Source organism: Helianthus annuus, chromosome 11 (genome assembly GCF_002127325.2).
Source record: "Helianthus annuus cultivar XRQ/B chromosome 11, HanXRQr2.0-SUNRISE, whole genome shotgun sequence".
NCBI lineage: Eukaryota > Viridiplantae > Streptophyta > Magnoliopsida > Asterales > Asteraceae > Helianthus > Helianthus annuus.
In genome coordinates, this window is record NC_035443.2 from 147,127,558 (window position 1) to 147,152,109 (window position 24,552).

The window sequence follows — 24,552 nt, forward strand, 5'->3', positions numbered from 1 at the left end:
AATACACAGCCATATGTTAAAATAAGAACCATTGTATAATTAAATTAAAAGAAACAATTTTTGACCAGGGATGAGAAATTTCGTATCGAATACTAACACCGTATTATATCAGTACTGACCAAACATATACAATACGGTGTTTAGACTTGAGTTTAGCTCAATTTCGGTATGAGTACCATGTGGTACAGTACCGGTTCAGGACTTTTTGACAGTACCATACCACACCGGTACCGATCGAATGTATACAGTATGGTATTCAACTTTGGTTTTAGCTAAATTTCTGTATCAAGACTAATACGATACAGGTACCGAATGTCTGGTATCGATCTCATTCCTGATTTGACCCTTAATCCCCATCTATAATGTCTTTTCACTCCATGAGTTACTACCATCTCCTTTTCACATGATGAAAGGTTCATTTGATTCCTAATTTTTTGTATGGTTTCCATTTATTCTCACCACTATTGTGTGTGTATTTGCATAAGGCTTCACAATGTAAAATCCAGACATATTAAAAGCAATCAAGTTGACCATGAAATGTGCAACATCAAGCATCTAAAAAGCAAAGATAAAGCATCTGGTGAAGATCAACAGACATGACCAGAATAAAAAAAACTATGGTTTGAGTTGAAACAAGCCAAATTTCAATCTTTCTTCAGATTCAATCTTGAAACCATATGCTCCACCTTCTGCATAATTGAAACAAAAAATTATAATTGGGTTTAGAAAGAAAGATGTACCATGGAGACCTGATTTACAAGTTAAAACAATTATATGATAACACATTGTCTGTCCTAATTTGTCATCATCATGTATTCATGGATGTGTTGGTGATTGCAAGTATATCATAATGTAAGAGGGGTTGGCTTATGTTAGAAAGGGCTATTTCATCCCATATACAAGACAACCGGCTCAATTGCGGGTGTAATATAATGAAAACGGGTCAAACAGGTATAATAGAAAAAAATAGCAATAAAGAACACGGGTCAAATGGTACAAAAGTCCCTAAAACGTTACAACATTCAAAACCTTTTATTTATATCATATTTAGACTATTATTGCAATGAGTGTGGCTAACCCGCTAAACCCATTTTGACACATTGCCCAACCTAATCGTTTCGTCAACCCGGATTTATATAGATGATTGCCTATCCTTGATAACCAAAAAAACAAGCAAAATTGACCATGGTTATGCATACCATAGTTATTTTGAATGACATGATTGCCTATACTAGTCATAAATATCTAAAAACCAAATCATAACAAAAACATATAATTTTGGTAAACCAAGATCATGTTTGCCCATATTTTATAATGTTTACTTATAAAGATATAAGCAAAAAGGGAGAAGTTAGGAGATTAGCAAAAAAGGGACATGTTAAGCAAATTGTTGCATTTTTTTTTGAAAGCCGAATTATAAATGATAAAAAAATACTAGATGTGGCTATGTTGACCCATTTACTTATTAATGGGCGATTTGGGTTATATTTGTTTCTAACAGGTCAAATTGGTGAATTTTGATAGTTACTTGAAAAGGAAATGGGTTACTCAAAAGTCCCAACAATGTTTTTTTGATGCATAAAACCTCATAAATTATAAGTGACATTTACGTCCCTGTGGTTTGTCCATTTTTGCCATTTCAGGCCAAATTTCAAAATTGTACCAGTTTCCTCACTGACATTCTCGAACGTGCCATTTAAGTCCAAAAAACTAACCCAGTTAAAAAACACTCATAACTCAGTTATCCCATGGACGTAACAATTTTGAAATTTGGCTTGGAATGGCAAAAGTGGACAAACCACAGGGACGTAAACGGCACTTAACTCGTTTTTCAAAGAAACAGAAAGTACTGATATAATACGATTTTTGTACTCATGTAACATATTATTTAATAGAGTTCATAAAAGTTGGACAAAAAAGTATTTCAGGTCAACCCAACCCCGCCCACCCGTTTTGCCCATTTCAAGAAAGTAAGAAATATTGAACCTGAGGTAATGCAGAACAAGTATATAGTACTTGGCTACAGTTGACACCAAAAAATGCTTTCAATCCATTATGTTATGGTCCTATCACCTATGCCACTATTTCTACCCATTTAGTTACGGATAAGTCGAACTTTGCCCTGTTTTTATAAAAAAAGAATTGCCAAACGGGTCAGGTAGGCTAGAAGTCGCCAAGAGTTTAACCTCAACATTATACGCGGAGATCTAGATTATTATCGCAACGATTTAGTTTTATATCACTATTAACGCGGCCATCATGTATAGAAACATTCAAAAAAAGATTTTAAAAAGTATTTGCTGGTTGGGCTGGACCGTACTAAATTATAACCTGTTATCAACCAACTCATCTTGCCACCCCTAATGATAGGTAATCAAACAACGTATAATATCAAGAATAATCTGGTGACGTTAGCAAGACGACTTACATGTTCAGTGTGCGGCAAATACTTCCCGTCAAACGTCACCACCACACGATCCTTCCCGTCCATACCTTTCACTTTGTCGACAGAGCAGAAGAAGTCTATAGCTGACATTCTAAAGAACAAACATAAAAGGGAAAGAAATTCAACAGGTGTTCAACTAAATCTTCATTTATGTAGTTTGAAATAGATTATTAGAAGAGTATTTACATTCCATCACCAAATTCTTCATTGATGATCTCCTTAATGCTTTCACCAAAGTGCATAACAGCTTCATTCAACCTTCATAATTTCAATATCAAACATTGTCAGTCAATGATTTAAATAAAGTGTTCGATAACGGAATTAGTATCAATTTATATAAAAAACAATCAATTATTAATACGAAGTCAGTTTACGGCTAATAAGCCTATTGGTGATTTTAGTGTCATCAAGTCATTTTGGTTAATCACTTAATCCGGATTTACTTGAGACCGAAGGCAAATAAGAAAATGTATTTATACGAATTAGGGGTGTAGAGTACAAGCTCGTTCATGGCTTCTTATGGGAGGGGGCAGCACCCCTGGTGGGGGTCTTGCAGTCAGCACGTGGCGAGTGCAAAAACTTTTTGTTACCTTATTAAAATACTACTGGAAGTTTCTTCGGATTTGCGTGATTGATTAAAAATTGCAAGGAAACTCATCATAGTAGTAACTGATCCTCGGTATTCGGTAACAATTTGGTCCATCAGTGGCAAAAGGTCATCAGTAGCTAGTAACTGACCTTGAGTAGTAACTTGTAGGGCTATCCAAAAAGCTCGTGGCTCGGGGCTCGCTCAAAACTCGTCGGATTTAGCTCGGAGAAAGCTCACTCGATATGGCTAGGTTTGAAACTGAGCTGCCAGCTCGGCTTGGTTAGAAAGTGAGTCTAGCTCGGCTTGGCTTGGCTCGGCTCGTAACAAGCCAGATTAGCTCGGTTTGGCTCGCTTACTAGCTCAGGTTGGCTTAGCTAAGATTATTTTACTTTTAATATATTTATTTTTATATACATTATAATATCTCACAAAAAATTGATTACTATTTACATGTATTTTTTTTTGAACGGCCAACAAACTAAATCCCGAGCACTCTCGGGGCACCCACTGGACAAACGGAGTACTCCGAGAGTAACCCGAGTCCACCACCAATTCCGGGGAAAACCCGGTAACCCACCCGCCCGTAGGCACGGCGTTGAAATTACTGGTAAAACCCGTTTGGCTCAAGGATCCAACCCAGGTTTCCCTGGGTCTCCTATCATTGCCCACCAGTGCCTCACTCTGCACCAAGTGGGAGTCGAACCTGCATCTCTCAAGAGAAATGCAAGCCCTCCACCACTTGATCTAGAGATCATTGGCTATTTCAATGTTGATTTACATGTATTTAAGAGTTTAATTTGAGATCTATAGCATATTTCAATGTTGATTACTATGCTAATGAACTTATATTGCATTTTGATAAAATTTAAAACTTGTTTTTAGGGTAAAGTTATTCTACAAAGGCTTCTAATTGTAAGAAGGATTTATAGAGTGACAAGTGTCCAATAACGTAAAATCAAACCCACTACATCACCACCCAAAACCTAAACACCCACCCCCACCACCCAAAAACCTAAACCCCCCCCCCCCCACACCACCCGAAAACCTACCCCCCCCCACCCCTGGGCGCAAAAAAAAAAATTATACCTCACCAAAAAACACCCCAAAAAACCTACCCAAAAAAAAAAAAAAAAAAAAAACCTAAAAAAAACTAAACATCCACCCCCACCCAAAAACCTAAACCCCCACCCCCTCGGCAAAAAAAAAAATTGGGGTGGGTGATGGGGGGGGTTAGGTTTTTGGTGGTGGTGGATGTTTAATTTTTTTTTTTTTTTGTATTGGGTTTTTTTAGGTTATTGGACACTTGTCACTTTATAAATCCTTCTTACACTTCTTACAATTAGAATCCTTTGTATTTGATCCTAATCCCTTATTTTGGATATGTTCTTTTGAACTATTGAAAAATATTTTAGATTTCTGAATTTTGAGAGCTATGTATTATTTTTTCTTTTCAAAATCGAGCCAAACCAAGCCGAGCCCAAGCTTAAATTTACAGTTGGGTTTCAATCTAATTATACTAATAAACTACAATTGTTCAATCTAAAAGCAATCTTCACGCTATCCAGGTCTATACAAATCTCTATAAAATTTACACAAACTACCATCAATAAACTGGTCAACAAACGAATTATGGTTGAATAATATAACCTGTAGACAGTAGGGTCTTGAACAATGGACGGATCATACGATCTAAGTGGAGGCTCCATCATCTGGTGGATATGCGTATCGGTCAAGCCGGGCAGTGCTGCCCGGAGTTTCGGGGCAGTATCCGGCTTCAGTTGCGCTTGACGCCTCAACAGCTGCGCAACGTACACGTTCGTCAACCCGGTCTCCGCCGCTATTTCACCGAAAGTTTTGCCGGAATTTCGCTTCACCGCCATTAATGAACTCACCACGTAAGCTTTTGTCGGTGTTTCAAGCTCCATTTTTACCGATGCGAACGATTATCAAGTGATTTATGGCAGTGATTGCAGGCCTGATGATACCAGTGGTGGGTGGGCTTCTAGAAATTGTGATAACGGTGGCAAATTCAGATACGTATTGATATAGTTTTGCAGGTGGCGAAACGACACCGTATTCAAAAGATATTTATTTTGTTTTGTTTTATTTGTGAAAGGGACATCTATATATATACTATATAATAAAAGAAACTACTTTTAGGACACTTGTCGTCATATTAGGCCATCTCTTATAGATAATTATTATTTTAGTTTAATATCTTCTAATTAATTATAGATAACTCTCCTATTAAATATTATTTAGTTTAATAATAAATAAATAAATAAATAAATTAGCTTGATAAATATAAATTGTGACTACCAAACGATCTTTGTGATCAACAACACATCAAGTATTAAATATTCTCTTCTTCATCCACATACGTTTTAAAGATTTAATTTGTTTTAGAGTTAATTACATAGTTAGTCCCTGTGGTTTGCACAAAGTAACATACTTAGTTACTAATAGTTTAAAATTATATTGTAGGGTATTAACTTTTCATTTTGTGACGTTTGAAGGTATTAACATTATTTGTAGGTTTAAAATCACATTTTATTAGTACCTAAGTATGTTATTTTGTGCAAACCACAAGGACTAACTATGTTAATACCCTAGAAGTTAATACCTCCAAACGTTACAAAATGAAAAGTTAATACCCTAAAAGGTGATATTAAACTATTAGTATCTATGTATGTTATTTTGTGCAAACCATAGAGACTAACTATGTAATTAACTATTTGTTTTATTATTTGGTATATAAAATTACATTTATTCAACCCATATAATAAATGAGGTTTTTTAAATATGTATTATTTTATTAGTTGGTAAACAATATTACATTTATTCAACCCGTGTAATACACGTGGGTTTAAAGATATAACTTTTTTATTTGGTATATATAATTACATTTATTCAACCCGTATAATATGGTTCTTATAGATATAACTTTTTATTATTTAATATATAAAATTATATTTATTCAACCCGTACAATAAAGAAGGTTTTTAAAGATATATTGCTGTATTATTTAGTATATAAAATTTATTTATTTAACCCGTGTAATACACGGGGTTATAATCTAGTTATTCCATATATAAATAACCAAACTTTTTGTGCATATCCACTTGTAACATGTGCTTTAAGAGTTTTTCAAAAAAAAACTTTATTTTTTAACTTTAACCCAAAGGTTTTAACCTTTTGCAATTTTAACACTATATAATTTGTTTTTTAACTTTAACCCAAACTTTTCATTACTTTTAACCCAAAGGTTTTTACCTTTCGTAATTTTAACCCTACATAATTTGTTTTTTTAACTTTAACCCAAAACTTTTCATTATTTGCAATTTAACTTCACAACTTTTGTCACTTATACTTTTCATCTTTGGCAAATTTTCGTTTTATGTATAGTTCTTAATTTTTCGAGTTAATACGACGCAACGTACAAGTGTGGTTCAACTTTTTTATGTTTTGTTTCAAATTTTGCAAATTAATACGACACAACGTACATGTGTGGTTCAAAGTTTTTTACCTCTATTTTTTCATGTTTAACAGGTTTGTCGCAACACGTAGACCCTAGGTCGAGTCAGTGTTGGTGGTCGATAACGATTGTGTGACATTAGTACTATTTGACACCGTTTTACGTCCGTCGCAACGCGGCGTATGCTTTGGGGGTTTTCCAAAGAAAAAGTCGTTATGCATATGGTTGTCGTAACCTTGGCTTTGGGGTTTAAAAAAATGATTTTTTTACTTTTCACCCAAAAGTATTTCATAAATTACTTTTAACCCAAAACTATTTGTTTTTTTACTTTTAACCCAAAACTTTTTATCTTTTGCAATCTATCCTCACAACTTTTTTTACATTCAACTTTGGTCCTTTACAGTTTTCATTTTCCGCAAATTTTTCGCTTTATGCTTGGTTCTAAATTTTGTGACTTAACACATCGCAACGTGCGTCTTTGGTTTAACTTTTTTACGTTTCGTTCTAAATTTTGCGAGTTAACATGACGCAACGTGCGTGTGTGGGTGGACGTTTTTACGTCGTCTATTTTTCCCCGTTTGACAGGTTTAACATAACGTGTGGATCCTAGATCGACTTAGTTATAACTAAAGAATCCCCGCCGCATTGCGGCGGGTCTCAATTCTAGTATTATGTAATTAAATAAATAATCCGGATGGAAAGAATAATATTTGTTTTGGTACAAATTAATAAGAACAAATAGTGGGTTTTCCCGAGATATGAAAAAGAATAAATATTTATTTCGATATATCCCGTGATATGAAAAAAGAAGAGTTAATAGCCAAAATGGTCTCTGAGGTTTGCTCACTTTAGTCCAAAATCTAAAATTTTTAAATGTGGGTCCCTGAGGTTTGCATTTTGTTGTCATTTTAGTCTAAATTTCATAAACCCCCCTTTTTTCACTGTTGCAACCAGCCTATTTTGTCCTTTTGTGCAGGGGTATTTTGGTCATTTTTATGAGATATTCACTCAGACAACGAAAAAATTATCATCGCTTCTGATCGTTGCTGTTGTACCTCATATCAAGTCAAAACCCTCTGATCGTTGTTGTTGTATCATCATCGCCTCCGGCGAGGTTTAGAGAGAGAAAGAGAGGGTAAAAGCTATAGAGAGAGAGAGTCAGATGTGTTTAGAGAGAGAGAGAGGGGAGGTGCAGAGAGTTGTTGTATCATCATCGCCTCCGGCGAGGTTTAGAGAGAGAAAGAGAGGGGGATATAGAGAGAGAGACGAGAGAGAGTTGATCTGGGTTCTTGATCTGCTTTGAGAGAGATGATCTGGGTTCTTGATCTGGGTTTGTTATAATAACTCATAAAAATGACCAAAATACCCCTGCACAAAAGGATAAAATAGGCTGGTTGCAACAGTCAAAAAAGGGGGGTTTTTGAAATTTGGACTAAAATGGCAACAAAATGCAAACCTCAGGGACCCAGATTTAAAAATTTTGGATTTTGGACTAAAGTGGCAAAAGTGAGCAAACCTCAGGGACCATTTTGGCTATTAACTCGAAAAAAGAATAATATTTGTTTCAATACAAATTGATAAGACCAACTACTGGGTTTTCCCACGTTATAGAGCGAGTTTTTTGGTCGATATTGATTTATCTGGTATTTGGCAAGTTTTTTGGTCGGTATCAATTTATGTATAGATCGAAACCATAATAATCATAGTTGCGAATACAACTCCGTTTTTAATGAATTTTGTACCGGTATCGATGTTGTTCGGAGGATGTCGGTGATAAAGAAAATGAATAACAGTACCGATCGTCTTTGGACATCTTCTAGTACTACGATTCATCAGCCCATCTTCTAGTACTACGATTCATATATTTGATTTAAAATGATTATTTATTTAATTATACAGAGAAAAAAATATTACAGTTTTACGAGTGTTAAATAATACAGTTTTACAACTGTATAAATTCGAGATACGTTACTAGGTTTCGACACATGGATTGGTTTAAAAAAATACAAGGTAACAAATTTATCAAAATTTCATGTCCCCACATCATCCTAAAGCAAAATGTTTCGATACATATGCACCATTTAAAAATAACCAGAGAAGTATGAACAACAAGTTCATTTCAAAAAAATAAATTTAATTAAATCAACCCTTACACAACTTCTTAAAAAAATAAATCAAATCAAAGTTCAGAATAACATAGAAAACAAATTCAATTCATCCTCTAAACATGAAATGGCGGTGTCCATGTCTTCTCATCCTCAGCAGCCACCTTCCCGGCAGTCCGACCACCTTCGACAAACGAATAATACCTCAAGAAAAACGCCAGTGTCAAAACCAACCACTCCATAACAAACATCAAAACACACAAACCACCAGCCATTTTCAATATCACCGCCGCATTATCTTCCTTAACATACGAGTCCAACGCGGTCAAGAAATTCGAAGTAGTAGTGAAAATTAAAACCGATACAGACCCCTGGAATATCGCGGTCAGGACCGCGGCCACCATGTGGGCCGCGTACCACTTGCTTGAGCCTGCGGACACTGCGTTGCACCCGGATATGGCTCCAGCGATTGTGATGATGTGGAGGAGGACGAGTAGAGCGCCGGCGATGGACGGGATGAGGCGGAGGGAGAGGGTGAGGAAGATGCAGCTGGAGGCTGCTCCTAGTAAGATGTAGTTGCAGATTAAGAAGAATTTGTGGGTTTTGTGGTGTGATTGATGATTCGTGTCGATTGAGAGACCCATTTTGTTGAGTTTTTTTGGTGATGAGATGAGAATGAAGATTGAAGAGAAAGGTTTGGTTGAGGTAATGGTGTTTGTGTGTGTGTGGTGATATATATGTTATAGAGGACTTGTGGTATGTGAGCTGTCTTGATGACCGTTTGGGTTGTAACGGATAGTTTACTCAAATAATGTCACAACGGCTAGTGACTTTTGTAGCTTTTTCTATTAATTTTTCAAACGTGTTACTTATATTTACTATGTATTGAAAAACATATATAGAAAATTAAGAATTCATGACTATTGTCAACGACTCAAGTAATTGCTTACTATTATTTTTTGTTCTGGCACGTTTGACTTGATGTTCACCCATGTTTCATTTTAAGAATTAACATGTTGATACATTATTATACAAGTTGTAATATATATACTATACTAGTTTAAGAACCCGCGAGGTTCGCGGGTGGACTAAAACACAAATGAATAACTTTAATTTATTGAAGTAATCGTTTGAATTAAATAAACGTTCAAGTAATAATAAATTAGTAAACTACAATGAGACAAATAATGTAATATCTCGAGATACATGATGATGCAAATTTGTGTAATATTGTGTTTATGGAACATAATAATGTTATTATGATTTTTATGGAACATTTACACGGAATGTAAGATCGTTTGATGAATGAGTACATGGAGATCACAAGTCACGAAATACTTCTTTGTAAACTACATTTGTCGTTTTATTAGTAGGTTTGCCGTCATTGTCCAAAATCAGAAGTTTAACTCCTTGTCTGGTTTTAACTCTTGATAAAGCAACATACAGCTGACCATGGGTGAAAACTGGTTGCTTCAGATACAGACCAACTCTAGACAGTGATTGTCCCTGACTCTTGTTAATAGTCATTGCGAAACAAACAGCCAACGGAAATTGTCTCCTTTGAAACTCAAAAGGAATTTTTTTATCAGAAGGTATCAAACTAATCCTTGGTATATAAGTGCGTGTGCCTATGTTCCCTCCGGATATTATCTCGGCTTCTATTACACGGTTATACATTTTTTTGACTTGTAGTCGTGTACCATTGCAAAGCCCATTTTGTTGGTCAATGTTACGTAATAGCATCACCGGCACGCCTACTTTTAGTGCTAGCCTATGATTAGGTAAGCCGGATACTTTAAGACCGTTAAGCACATCAGGATAGTATAGTTTTTGTTGTGTAGCGTTTGGATCTTCAGACTGACAAAGACTGTCTGAACTAAGATACTCTCGTTCTTCTCCTGGGAATAGTGACAACAACCGATCATTAATTTCATGCACAACCTCGTTCTTAGGTGCAAGTATAGCCCTCTCACTGAAATAATTCTGATTGTTGAAGTTTTCGAGAATTGAAGGATACACAAAATCAATTAAAGTTGAAATGGGATCCGATGTATCAGTGATTAGAAGGTCGCTTGGTATTTCAATTGACGCTTCTCCATCATTTGGACCACCAACATTTCCCTCACCTATATCCAAAAGCCATTTGGCAAATTGTTTTATTTCTTCAGCGTCCGATGCTGAACTTCCAACTGTTAACCTCATGTTTTTTGTTAATCTCAGCAACTTACATGTATTCCACAGATAAGACGAACTTATTGAGGCATTGACAATCTCTTGTCTTCCACCATTTGGAACAACAGGAAGGATCTGTCTAAAATTGCCTCCTAAAACAATAACCTTCCCTCCAAAGCGGATGTTTGATCTGTTTGAAGTTTCGATATTGAAAATGTCGTTCATTGTTCTATCCAACGCTTCGAATGCATGCTTATGGACCATAGGCGCTTCATCCCATATAATCAAGTTTGTTTCGTGTAGTAGTCTAGCAACATCTCCATTCGGTTTTATATGACAAACTGAATCCTCAGTAAGATTCAATGGAATACGAAACCTGGAATGCGCGGTCCTGCCACCAGACAATAACAACGACGCGATGCCACTTGAAGCAACGTTTAATACAATTTGACCTTTTGATCTGATTGCCGCAGATAATGTCTTCCATAAGAAGGTCTTGTCGGTCCCACCATAGCCGTACACAAAAAAAACCCCACCTTTGTTACCCTCAACTGCGTTGATTATTTGTTGGAAAACTGACCGTTGCTCCTCAGTTAGCAAATTAAGTTGATTATTAAATTCAACTTGAAGATTCGTTTGGTCGTAGATACGCTCCTCGTTAATCAAACGATTGTCTAAATCAGACATAGACGCAGTATCTGGGTACGGCATTGTCTCAAATCTTTTGAGTGATGAGTTGTTTCTGGCTAAGAATTTTTCAACTTCACTCAAAACATAGTTTTTAAGTTGGTGATCTGGAATTGATAAATCTGTAAAAAATTGGAAAAAAAAATATATTATCAAGTTATGAAATCAAAAAATATTTAATGAACCAAAGCATATAGCATAAATGAAACACAAAACCATGTTTTCTTTAAATGAAAATTGTATTTTTTTTTATAACGCAACCAAAAACAAAAAAAAAGGGGATAATAACAACATTTTATGTAAAACAATTACCTGTAAGACGATGATATTTTCTAAGTCTGTAGATAAAGTCGTCTGTCATGTATCTCCATGTGCTTTCCCATACAACCTCAGGTCTGGACAACGTATTTGTTAATAGCAAAGTAGCAAATAAATTACGAAGATACGAAGGGGATCCTGTTTCATTTGCTTCTTTGATTGCCTCAATGTATTCTGCGTCATCGTCCAAAAGACCGAGTGCATAACATGCATCTCTAAATGTATCATATACCTTACCATCAACTGTTTTAATATCATCAAAAGATTTTGGCCCTTTCACTTTGTTAAGAAGAATTCTTAAATAATATGCTTCCCCAAGAGATGGACTTACAGCGTGAATTCTCCCAATTGACTTATGTCTTTGTCTAGGTTCCCAACAACGTTTATCAAGCTTCCATACATACCAACTTGGAAACTGAACATATGTAAGTGTACGGGCCAATGTGTCATTCGGGTCTTTGTTACGTTCCATCCAGGAAAGAAACATTGAAGCTTTGACAGATGGTTTGTTAAGGACTTGATTAATATCCTCGTCGGGTCCAAAAACAACAGGTTGTTTTCCGGGAAGATGGAATGGCAGCCTCATAACAGATGGAGTCCTGTAATGCACATCGTATGCGAAGATCCTCCAAGATGCCTCACAAGCCGATAGATACCTACAATCATAATATTCTTTGACCTCGTCTTGTTCTAGTTCTTCGTTGTTACTATCATGTTGGACAACTGCAACGGTTGCTCTATCAGGTCCTTTATTTATATATTTAAACAAATATTTAATTGATCCGGCTTGATTGCACCACTCAACATTTATATGTGCCTGGTACCGTTTCAAAAGTTTTTTGTTGTATGGCACAACACTTCGGTTGTCTAAGTCAATTCCATTTTTCACTACAGAAACACCATTATCTCTTCTTTTGTATATTGGGAATCCATTTGAATCCAGTGTAGTATGATCTTGAAATTTCTTTGGAAAACCCTTGGAACACTTATTGTCAACCATACATGGACAACTTAAATTAGCGTTACCACATGGACCATGAATCATATAGTCTTTCACAAGTGCATATAATTCTGCATCTTCTTCTTCATTAGGGATTTCTGCAGTTATAAATGGATCAACATGGTCTACCGTTGGAAGCTTGGATTCATTTTCTAAGAATAAGCATAGGTGGGCACGAGGCAGTCCTCTCTTTTGAAACTCGATTGTGTAAACAACTGTAAAAAAAAATAAACCATTAGTAGATTTAAATAATATAAAATCAATATAAAAAAGAATTTGATAAAATACCTGCTGCAACTTTTCCAAATAGATGGCGTTCTTTAAAATCTTTGCAAATTGAATCCAACTTTATTTTAAATAATCTGGTCAGTATATCGGGCCTATCTTCAGGTTTAAGATTTGTGTCTCTAAGAAACCTTTTTACCTCAGGCCACTTTGGATTGCACGTGATGGTTATAAAAAAATCCGGATAACCAAACCACTTACAGATAGCCATGGCATCTAAATAATTTTGCATCATATATCTCGCGCCACCGGTAAACGAAGAGGGCAAAAATATTCGTTTTCCAACGTTAGATATGTCTTGCTGGCCCTTATTTCTTAATTCACATAGACTTTCATAGCTATCTGACCTTAGATTCTTTTGTTGAAGTCGTATGTATTTAAGCCTTTCGCTCTCAATCATAGTATACGCATCAACCAAGAATTGTTGAAAGAGTCTCCTTGAATTTAGAATCAATGAAAACTGATTAATTCTGTCTTGCAAACGATATGCAAAGAACTCTCTCATTGTACAATTTGGACGTTTCTTATTGATTACGTCTACGACACCACGATGAGGGATGTCAATTCTATAACCATCATCACCATAAGGAAACAAAATAGGATATTGAAGTGCAAGGTATGAAGGATGCAATTCACTAATTCGTTTCAAAGTACCTGTCCGCGTTTCAATAACTATATCTCTATTGTTGATTGTGTTGGCAATATCCCCAACAATTAGAGCAGCAACTTCACCACATGTTGGTAAATTATATGTTCGTCCATCCTTTTCTCTAATACCAATTAGACGAAGCTTCAGATTAAGATCAGGGTTTTCATGAAAACGGTCTCTAACCATCCTATAAGCTTTTACCAACTGATTTTCTGAATCTAAAAGACATTTTATATGTTCAATCAGTTTAGTATCAAGTTCAGCACCACTCGAGGAGGATGAATCCTTTGAACGACTGGTTAAAAAATAGAGGAGTGTTACAAAACATAAAGATTAATAAAAATACTACTGGAGAAAACTGTGATTGGAAAAAATGTTTAATTGGTTATAATTACCTAAATACGGATTGTCTGTTGGAAAGTTCGTTTTCAGTATCGAAAATGTAGAGCTGGCAAAATTTAGGTTGATCTCCGTCTTCCGGAAGCAGGCTTCCAGTGCTGTGGTAGTTCTCTCCACTAATTCTGTAGCAGAATGGTCCATTACCTCTGTTAACAGTGGGATCAACCTTACCACCCATTGACGTGAAAGCAAACATTGAGTTATACCGTCGAATATTATTCAAAAAATGTTTGCTTTCTTTATCCTTATACATAAAAAGTTTCTTATAACTTGGAACAGCATCTTTATAATCTGGTAGTTCTACTTTGCCGTAACCACAACATAAGAAATAGCATATTCTTTCTTTCTCTTTTCTTCCCCTTCCTTTTTCAGCATCCCATAATTTAGCATTGCATACTTCACAAGTAATACATTGGTCACCATGATCGATATAATCTGTAAAGTTAGTTGAAGAAAAAAAGAATATTACTTTACGAAGGAGGTGTTTGTATAAAAATAATAGATACTATTTAGTTAACTCAATAAGTAAAGTAATTTTTATTATACCTGTTGAAACTCCTTTGTAGATTGCCTCATCTGTAGTTTCCTCTATCGTCAAGTCAATCATTGGTATAGGAGATGTAACTCGCGATTTACTTATTAACTTACGTTTTCCTGGCGACATCCTCTGTAAAGAAGAACTTTCGAGAATAGTAGATGTGTTGCCAGAATTTGTGATGTTTGAAGATAGAGAAAAACGACGAATGTTTATTGGTGTAGTCATGTTGTTTGTAAGACAGCTAACAGTACCTAAATAACATAATATACTCCAACTTATTAACTTTTTAAAACATATAAACTGTATTTGAAACTAAATCTGGATTATTCAGTAAATATAATCTTTACTTGTAGGTAACACCGACGATGTAGGAGTAACATTGTGCGTGTTGGAAGACAACAATCTTAAATCAGTAGAAGATGTTAAAGTATTGGAAGGGTGTAATTTTCGTTGTTGTAGAGTAGTAGATCTTTTACTGTCTAAATATAATTTCCTTAACCTCCGTCTCTCTTTGCAGTCATTTTGAAGAAATCTCGGGTCATAAACTGTAATATTATAATAAAAAACAGATAATGTACATATAGACATTATCCAAATAATAAATACAATTTTTGTTAAAAAATTGTATACTACTTTAAACATTTATTAAAGTTTTACCTCCATATTCAATGGACGCCTGTGTTGTATCATTGAGCATGTAATGCGGAATGGATGATGAACCAGAAGTAGATGCTATAACATCTATTGATTGTGATTTACCTTTTTGCATTCCATAACGTTTACCATCGATGTATAATTTTCTAAGTTTACGCCTCTCCTTACTCTCATCTTGAGTAATTTTAGGGATGAAAACTTGCAGACAATCATTAAATATTAAACACATATAAGGTACATGAAATATAATGATACGATTTAAATTGAAAATGTAAATATTAATAAGATAAAAAGTTAAATAATACCGTTTGAAATGTTGCCCAATGGTGTTCGATGAGTGAGATCTGGCATAATATATATATACGTGAGTATAAATACAATACATGTGTATAAATACAATTTCATGTATAATTACAAATAAAGTATTAGAATATAGGAAACAGTAATGTGTAATACAATGTCATGTTTTTTGACATAGGAGTAACAGAAAGGAAATTGTATTGCAGTTTGGTAGCATATTACAATTTGCAGTAGTTTGAACGACGACATAAAAAATGGAATGAGAATGGACAAAAAATGATACGTTTATTTTTTTCCGGAAATTAAAATGGTTTGTGAGTTCTTAAATTACATATTTATTAGTAACATTTATAATGTATATTGTATCAGTATATAAAAATACTTTCATTGTTACATATTTTTTTTAAAAAAATATGTTATAGTTATTATTTATTTTAATAAATCAACCGGTTTGAGAATATATTTGTTTAAATTAAGTAATCATATAGATTTGTTATAAATATTATTATTTATAGTTATTATTTATGTCTATATAAAAGTAGACAATAAAAAATTGAAGATAGGGACTACTTCTGTCAATTAAATAAAGTAACAATAGGGTTCATCATGTATTTGTCAAATCAGATATCATATAGGTATACGTAACAATGATTCTTATCTCTTTCTCTATTACCCACTTATTTATATTACACCAAACTTCACACACATACACATTATATCCGTCGATCGGCATTGACATTATCATCGGCGAAAGAAAAATCACCAACAGGTAGGTTTCAAACTTTTTTTCAAACATAACGTAGATGTTTAATTGTATCAGTGTTAGAGATTTGCAATCTAAATTTGGGGATTTTTAGTAAACCGACATGTTCTTTGATAGACAGCATATAGTTTTTAACGGCATCTTATTCCTCATTTCATCATATTATATAGATTTGGGTTTTATATGAGCGACATTAGATGTTTTGTGATGTTGATCTGCCGTTATTGTTCCAGTATTTGGTTTCGTATTTTTTGTTTTATTGGTTATGTCAGTTTAGGATTTCGATTTGAACATGATTATCGATGGTGCATTGTTATTATTATTGAATGATTTATTTCTGCACATCTATTATTGTTTGTTTTAGGTTTTTTGGTGAGTATACTTGTTGATATGTATATTTGTTTCGCCTAATTGTTACACACAAGTGTGATTAAATTTGGGGATTTTTCCAATATAGATATGTTATATGATAATGAACATCTATTATTTACTGATATAATTATGTAGACAATGGCGCGTTCTTCAACTGAGCGAAATACACAAAATAAAAAAAGGAAGTGATAGTGGTAACAGATTCGGACTCGGACGAATCTTTCACTTCGGAAGAAATCGACTGGAACGCACCAGAACCAAATCTCATTTTCATGCCCTCCTCTTGTTCACGTTTTGTAAGTATTTACATTGATTATTATGTAGTAAGTTGACTGTTGTTATATGGTGTCATTAGTGCCTTTATCATTACCGTCTGCATACTTGTTTGGCATTTCTTAGCGGATACCAGTTAAGGTCGCAAGAGCCATGGGAATCGATCGATGCGGAAAGGTGACCATTAAAAACAGGCGTGGTGTGGAAACAAATCTGAACGTCACGGCTGAACCAAAACGATCAAAAAAGAAAAATCGGTTTAGTGTTTTGGGATGGCCAGCATGGGTTCGTGAAAACAACATCAAGATGGGTTATCTTTGCGTTCTAGAGTGGTATGAGGATATGCCTACACTCTTTGTTAGGGATGTAATCGAAGAATAATTGGGTTAGTACCATAGATCGCCACCGTTCAACCAGTTTGTATGGTAATTTTGTCTAACTAACGGTTTTGGCAATAGGTATATAAGTATGTAGGAATTGTTGTTTGGGAAACTGTTACAATGTTTTGTTTATGTTAGCTGTTGGAAAACAACTAAATAATATTTTGGCCTATGTTATATGTTTAAATATTTTGATACATGTATCCTGTTGGAATGCTACTTTAAATTTAATGGTCATCTACAAATTACAACATCAATATACGATTCTAAGTTGTTAATGACAAAAGGTTTTGATATTTAAATGTTTACGACGCAATAGTGGTCACATTATCTTCACGAATGCATCTAACTTTAAAACTATTACATGAAGATACGTTCCTTTCATAATTTGATTTAGTTTACAACTATTACCTGAAGATACATTCCTGAGAGCGTTAGAATGTGTTTGTAGAGACCTGTTTTTCCGAGAATCCAAATAGATTTTTCGTTGTCTTCGCCTCTCCTTCGCTTCCTTATTCGTATCAGTATAGATAACTAAAAAAAAATTAAAATTACAATTTACAAAGTCACGTTAAAATGTAAACTAATATACCAACATATTAAAGGAATATGCATATATGTGTGGAATATATGTATACCATTAGTTATGTCTGAAAATGGAATCCTTGCTATGTAACCTACAACATCAATAATAAAAGGATACAAAAAATAGTATATGTCATTTCTTTGAGCCATGTATCTACCTAATAATCGATAAACTGAAAGATATTGAAAATGCTACCACTTGAATTGTTTGTATTGCAAGGTTGCTTGACGAAAGACGAAGACTCAATCTTTGACCTTTTCGACGTGACTATAACTGTTAATATGTTCATGAAAAATTAAGTAACCTGATCGCGAAATGTATACTTTATTTTGAGAAATGAATGAAATGGCACTTACGGTTTGCAATGTTCTCGTTCTGTACATCTTTTAATGAAGAAGAGAAATTTTCATTTTTTGATCTTTTTGACATCACCGGAAATGTGATTAAGGTTACTGCAATAAGAAGAAGAAGAAGAAGAAGAAGATACAATCGTTAAATGTATGAGCCTTTAGTAAAACATCAAACGTGAGGCTTACATAGCAAACGAAGTAGTAGTCTTCGTTCAATATAAATAGTGGTTTACATTTTTATGGAATCATTTTAATACCATATCAAGTTAAATCGCAAAAATATTCCTTGATTTATGTTTGATTAGTTATTCCATATATAAAATGACCTATAGTTTGACCTTTCCAAGATTAGGTTTTGTTTTTTTGGTATGTTTTGAATTACTACTATCAAATGAAGTATATTGATTATATCATCAATATTAAAAAGAAAGTATGAATCAAATGTGAATTCAAAAATTGACAATTGACAATTGACAATAAATAATATATTTAGTAGTATAGCATTCTGGAATGATGATATACATTTTTAGTCATAGAAAGAAACATAAACTTAAAAACTAAACATATACACAAAAGATAGGTAACATAACAAAGTCCACTAACATTAAGTCCATACGGTTACATGTTCAAAGGGTAGCTACCAAAACAAAGACCAAACAGTTTAACACAAAGACAGTTTATAAAAGTTCGGTGCAGTTTTGCTTAGACATGTCGGACATTTTTTAATATAACGGTTTTCTTTGAAGTCACATAAGTGAAATCAAGCATGTCGCCGTCATTCAAGTTATTTTCCGCCATAAAAACAGGCCAGTCGATGACTGAATAGCGTAAAGCACTTCCGTTCTTTTCCGGTTTGACATCGTAAGTACTAACTTGCCCCTGCATGTTTTCAATCTTCAGGGTATGAAGCTTCTTTGTAAAACCAGCGCGATTTGAAACCCCGACCGGAAGACGCTGAATGTAAAAACGTTTATTTAACAGTTTACATCTTAAACATCCGATAATAAGTATAAATAATTTAAATGTAAATATTTAATTTACAAAAATAATACCAGCCTGTATTCTCCTTTACGTGTAAAGTTCAAAACTTCCGGATCTTCAGGAATAGTGTGTTGTCCGCGATTGTCTCCATGTAAACGCTTCTTATACTTGGAACTACCAACAGACCTTATATTTTCCTTTGCCTTTATGAATTGAAAAAATAATATCTTCAAAACTACACCATATTGTCGTTAACAAAATAATATTAGTTGTATGAATCTATAAACTTACATCTTCTGTGTGAGATTGAGATCCTTCAGATATAAAGGCCTTGGAAGTACATTGAACGTCATGTTGTTTAACCTTACTTGTATTTCCACTTCCCTCCATGGTGATAGTATCTTTTTGCGGAATACAACTATCCTGTTACAAAGCAACATTTTAAACTTTTAAATATAATGTACATTTATAGATGTTACACTAAATAGCATATAAATATTATGTATAAACATACATTTATAAAAATATACGATTACCTGGGGGACATTTGGTTCTTCATGTGAAAAAAAGAAGCCATATTCTTTACGTAAGGCCTAAAAATGACATATGCAATATAATAACTCCCATATAACCAATAATCCGAAATGTGTTTATAGATATTATTACTTTACCTCATTTAGTGTCTGAACGAACTGATCACGAGATATTTCTAGAACCTCATCATCGGAATTGTCTCCCATTATTAACACAACCAGCAACTGAACTGAAAATATAGTTAAGTGTTAATGAGCATTAGAAATATTATTAAATATACATATAGATTAATCTTAATCAAAATTCTAGCCAAAAGAATATTTACATTCAATGATGCAGTTTTGGAATCCATATACTACAAAAATAGAGATATTTTTTTAAATAAAAGCGTTTCAAACAATGTAACAGCAATATAAACAAAAAAAAATCACCAATTCACAAAAATAGTATAAAATATATTAAACGATCTATAGATTACATCTATAAGGACCATAAAACAATAATATAAGACTGACTAAAAAAAGGAAAGTAGGAACACATTCATTTAAGATCTAAGATCTAAGATTTAAAATAAACAAAGTGAATACTACCTACAGGATAAAAAATAATGACATAAAAGATCCAACTTATAGGTTAAAGATAGTTTCCACAAAACGTTTAATACACTTTAAACATGTAGTTTCTGGCATTTGTTAAAAGATAAACTTAAACAAACTCTTTACAATTAACAGTCAAACCATAAAGTCTGGTAATGAAACAATAATTTAAGGCTTTTCGTGATGAAATACAATAATGAAATTACAAAATCTAATAAAAACTTTATGGCTACCGAATCAATCGTTTTGAATTGAATACCAAACATACATCACAACTGTAAGATAAACTATAAAAAAACATTGATTTAGATAAGGTTTTTTTATAATCTTCAAGATCAATATGAAGACATGCAAACATTTAAAATAATCATCGCTTAAGAATTGTAAAAATAAATAAAATAATAAAGAACAAAAACTTTTCAATAACAGCAGATCCTTGTATAAGGTTCAAGACATAGAACATACATTCATCACCTGTAATTAAAACATTATACCTAGACATTCATCGGCTCTATACATAAACATTCATCGGCTAAAAACCCTAAAATACAACTTCATGAAAATAAATAGAACAAATTCTGTAGATAATGCATTGACTTTACAGTACGATGAAAAGAAAAAACATCAAAAACTAACAAATTATCTCATAAAAACCGATTAGTTGACTAAGAGATAAGATTTCGAAACACGAAACAGAGAAAGAATCATACTTATGAACAAACTTCATGAAAAAACTAAAGCAAAATAAAGAATATATCAAATATTGAGAATTACCGTTCAAGATTTATATGAAAATTCGATGAAGAAGATGAAGATCAAAAGGTTTTCTTGGTTTGCGTGAAGCTTAAAGTTGAAGAAACTTACCTCTTTGAAACACAGATTCGGTTGATTAGTGAGAATATGTAAAAATTGCTTTTGATTGTTTCCTTTGTATAAATAAAAGGAAATTGTAAAGGTTGATTGATTAGATATTAAAGGTGTTATCATGAAGTTATGTTACCAATGTATATAATTTCTTTGGAAATATGATTACCCTACCTTATTTTGAAAGAAATCCGAATATCGTAGCTATTTAACAAAATATGTAATTATAGTACATATACAAAAATACGAATATTTTAAAATGTCATCATAAACAAATGGTATCCAGTAGATGATTAGTTAGTTACTGTGTGTTAATTTAAATGTTACTCTAATACGATTTTTTTAGAATAATATCCAGTAATTGAACATCTAAAAGATTATGGTTTAAAATAGGATGTTACCATAAAATGCGAAAGTTTTGAAAGATTTATGTGGAATATTTTGATTAACTATTAAAAAGTGTTTCCAAATTTAAAAAATCGTATTTGTTCATACTATGTAGTTATATTTATTTTTTATTTTTGGTATGTTATCAATTAGAATAATCAAATCACGGATAATATTATAGAAACAACATTATATTTATGTGAAATGTTTATTTACAAACCAATGTTCACAAATTATAAAACGTGTATTATAAATCGTAAAAAAAAATACGCCATTTAAATAAAGTGGGAAGGAAAGAATTTATGTTAAATTTGTAAAAGTCTAATACAGTTCAAATATATGGAACAACTACTATCATATATATCCAATGCAGATATAAATAAAAAATATTTAATTAATAACATCAAATAACACGGCATTTTAACATCTCATTGAAAGGTTTTAAAAAGTATATATATAAATAAGTAAAAGAATGCCATGTAACATGAAATAATAAACAGATCATTTAAAGATACAATCACATGGAATAGATGATCGAATATTAGAACCAATAAGATGTGATTCCGGAATGGTAGGCGAAAAAATGATGCTAGACAAATCCGTTGATCTCAAAATGTTTCCTGCAAATTATATTATAAATTTTTAAACATAGAATTGTGTCATCTTAAATGTTAAGATACAAAATAAAACAACCTAAAAAACTTACTGGTGTTGCAATAAACCAACTTGACCCGAGCAACGTAAATTATAGACTTTTTTTCTATATTCATTCGAGTTGTAACGTATCCCAAACCTCTCATGTCATACAATTCCATTTCAATAACATGGCCTCTGTTATATTTTAATTTATAGTTAAATAATAAGTTTGAGATAATGTTTAGTCACCAAAAGAGTTGACTTACGTGAAATCTTGTAGGAATAACCTAAACATATGTTTGTGTTTGTCTCTTTCGCCACATATTATTCGTCCAACAACATCTACATAAGGTAAAACTACTAACATAATTATTCAAATAAATGAAAAAAAATATATTATATTAACTAATACATAACAAATACAGTTAAAGTTAAACAATAACATGTAAGCATCAAAGTAGAAAGATATTAAACTTACCAACAATATACCTTTCACGTCTTCTGTCATGAGCTAATGTTTTAATGCATGGTGTCAACGGGTAGAAAATAAAACCTTTAGGAGGATCAACTAAAAAAGGTGTTACTTTTGAAAATTCATTAAATACGATCTTTTTGTTTGTAGAGACAATGATGTAGCCTTCATATCTTGGATATTCATGATAAATAAGATTTTCGGTTTTGAATTGGGACAGAGTATATACACCACCAACCATCTTACTAAAGGGGTATAAGTTATAACACTTGATAGGCACAATTGCTACAATCTTCTGCCTCTAAACAAAGTCATGTAAAAGGATATTCAATAAATTATAGGTAAAAGTAATTTATAAGTCGAAAGTTTAGTAAACATGTTATAAAGTTACCTGTTGGTCGAGTAGCACAATAATCAATCTGTCTAAGTCTTTGTCATGCCATACAAATTCAAAGCTGACAAAGATAATAGAATACCATACACCATCTTCTTTAAAGTCAGAAAACAAATCAACGCATTCCACTTCTGTCGTTTCCTTCATTTAAAAAAGACATACTTTAAAAAAAAAATAGCATAACAAAGAAAAAAAATCTTGGAAAATGTTACCAACACAACCAATGACATACATGCGAAAATGTAAAAGGAACATCTCTTATTAATAAACTTTCAACGACAAAAAAGGATAAAAACACAAAAGTTCAAACACGGGAACCATTAATAGGTTTTACGAAAAAACAAACAAACAATCCACGAATAAATGAAAACCAATGAGATGTTCAAAACATTCTTAGTTGCCACAAACTACTTTTCAACCTTGGGAATCCTTAATCCCACTGTGACACCATTATCATCGACAACCTCCTTGCCAGATTTACGGGGTTTTGTAGAGGACTGCGAAGACATCACATCATCATCATAGAGGCTGTCCAAATTCCGCTTCAGGTCGTTTTCCAGGACACGAATTGAGGTACCGTTTAGATCTTCATCGGGTGTTTTAAAAATGTCTTTATTAAAATTTGAAACAGGTGTCTCATCGGCTTTCGTACGGGAGACAGAATCCTTAAAAAAGGGAAAACAAAAAACGAATCAAAAAAAAAAAAAAAAGAAATTTTAACTAATAACCAGATAGAAATTACACACATTTACCGCGACATCATCTGATGCTTTCATGTCAGAGCTAATAACATTCACACGCTCATCGTCAACAGGCTGAAATATGAAATATAATAATAGTTATATAACTCGTTTTGTTATATAAAATATAACAAAACATCAGTTCATAGGTTTTCAAGTACCTGAATGACATCAAAGATTTTATCTAGTTCGGCAATGACAGTTCGATTGTCTGTTAATTTTGAAACAGAGTAACCATCCGATTTGTGTTTTATGTTGAAAGGACTGATGGATATCTTGAATGCAAACTTCCTGTTGAGTAGAGCGTTGAGTTCTTGCGGAAAATGTCCTTCGTTAGCTAACTGGCGAGTAATATAAAGAACATAATAATTTAGTCAAATAGCGATGTAAGGATAATTAACTAATAATAGTCGACATCTGTAAAACAAAACAACACAATATAACGTACATCAAGGTTCTCATCCAACAACTGACTCGCGTTAACCTTCAACAGCTTAAGCACCTCACGCTCAAATAGGGTGAGCGTCACAATCCCTGTACAATCCTGAACACGTATCGGAACCCTGATCCTGAAACACGTTAATTATAAGTGACACAACAGTAATGG

General features: G+C 33.2%; 4 protein-coding genes across 4 annotated transcripts; all 4 read right to left on the minus strand.

Moving 5' to 3' along the window:
- Positions 1–494: 494 nt before the first annotated feature.
- Positions 495–5,089, minus strand: LOC110937127 (cyanate hydratase). Its single transcript, XM_022179539.2, has 4 exons — positions 4,683–5,089; positions 2,633–2,704; positions 2,429–2,537; positions 495–689 (listed from the first exon to the last, which is right to left on the minus strand). Exons 1-4 carry the CDS (start codon positions 4,958–4,960, stop codon positions 645–647), a joined length of 504 nt encoding a protein of 167 aa, XP_022035231.1. The 5' UTR covers positions 4,961–5,089; the 3' UTR covers positions 495–644.
- A 3,464-nt stretch (positions 5,090–8,553) lies between these two features.
- LOC110937126 lies at positions 8,554–9,336 on the minus strand. Its single transcript, XM_022179538.2, has one exon. The coding sequence runs from the start codon at positions 9,257–9,259 to the stop codon at positions 8,732–8,734; it is 528 nt and encodes a 175-aa protein (XP_022035230.1). The 5' UTR covers positions 9,260–9,336; the 3' UTR covers positions 8,554–8,731.
- A 599-nt stretch (positions 9,337–9,935) lies between these two features.
- Positions 9,936–18,420, minus strand: LOC118484164. Its single transcript, XM_035980124.1, has 11 exons — positions 18,348–18,420; positions 18,044–18,082; positions 17,817–17,939; positions 15,321–15,515; positions 15,011–15,208; positions 14,672–14,914; positions 14,122–14,560; positions 13,081–14,021; positions 11,787–13,007; positions 10,478–11,596; positions 9,936–10,408 (listed from the first exon to the last, which is right to left on the minus strand). The coding sequence occupies exons 1-11, from the start codon at positions 18,418–18,420 to the stop codon at positions 9,936–9,938; spliced, it is 5,064 nt and encodes a 1,687-aa protein (XP_035836017.1).
- Positions 18,421–19,037: 617 nt separating this feature from the next.
- On the minus strand, positions 19,038–20,085 carry LOC118483689. Its single transcript, XM_035979181.1, has 5 exons — positions 19,994–20,085; positions 19,859–19,915; positions 19,614–19,745; positions 19,394–19,525; positions 19,038–19,295 (listed from the first exon to the last, which is right to left on the minus strand). The coding sequence occupies exons 1-5, from the start codon at positions 20,060–20,062 to the stop codon at positions 19,044–19,046; spliced, it is 642 nt and encodes a 213-aa protein (XP_035835074.1). The 5' UTR covers positions 20,063–20,085; the 3' UTR covers positions 19,038–19,043.
- Between the last annotated feature and the right edge of the window lie 4,467 nt (positions 20,086–24,552).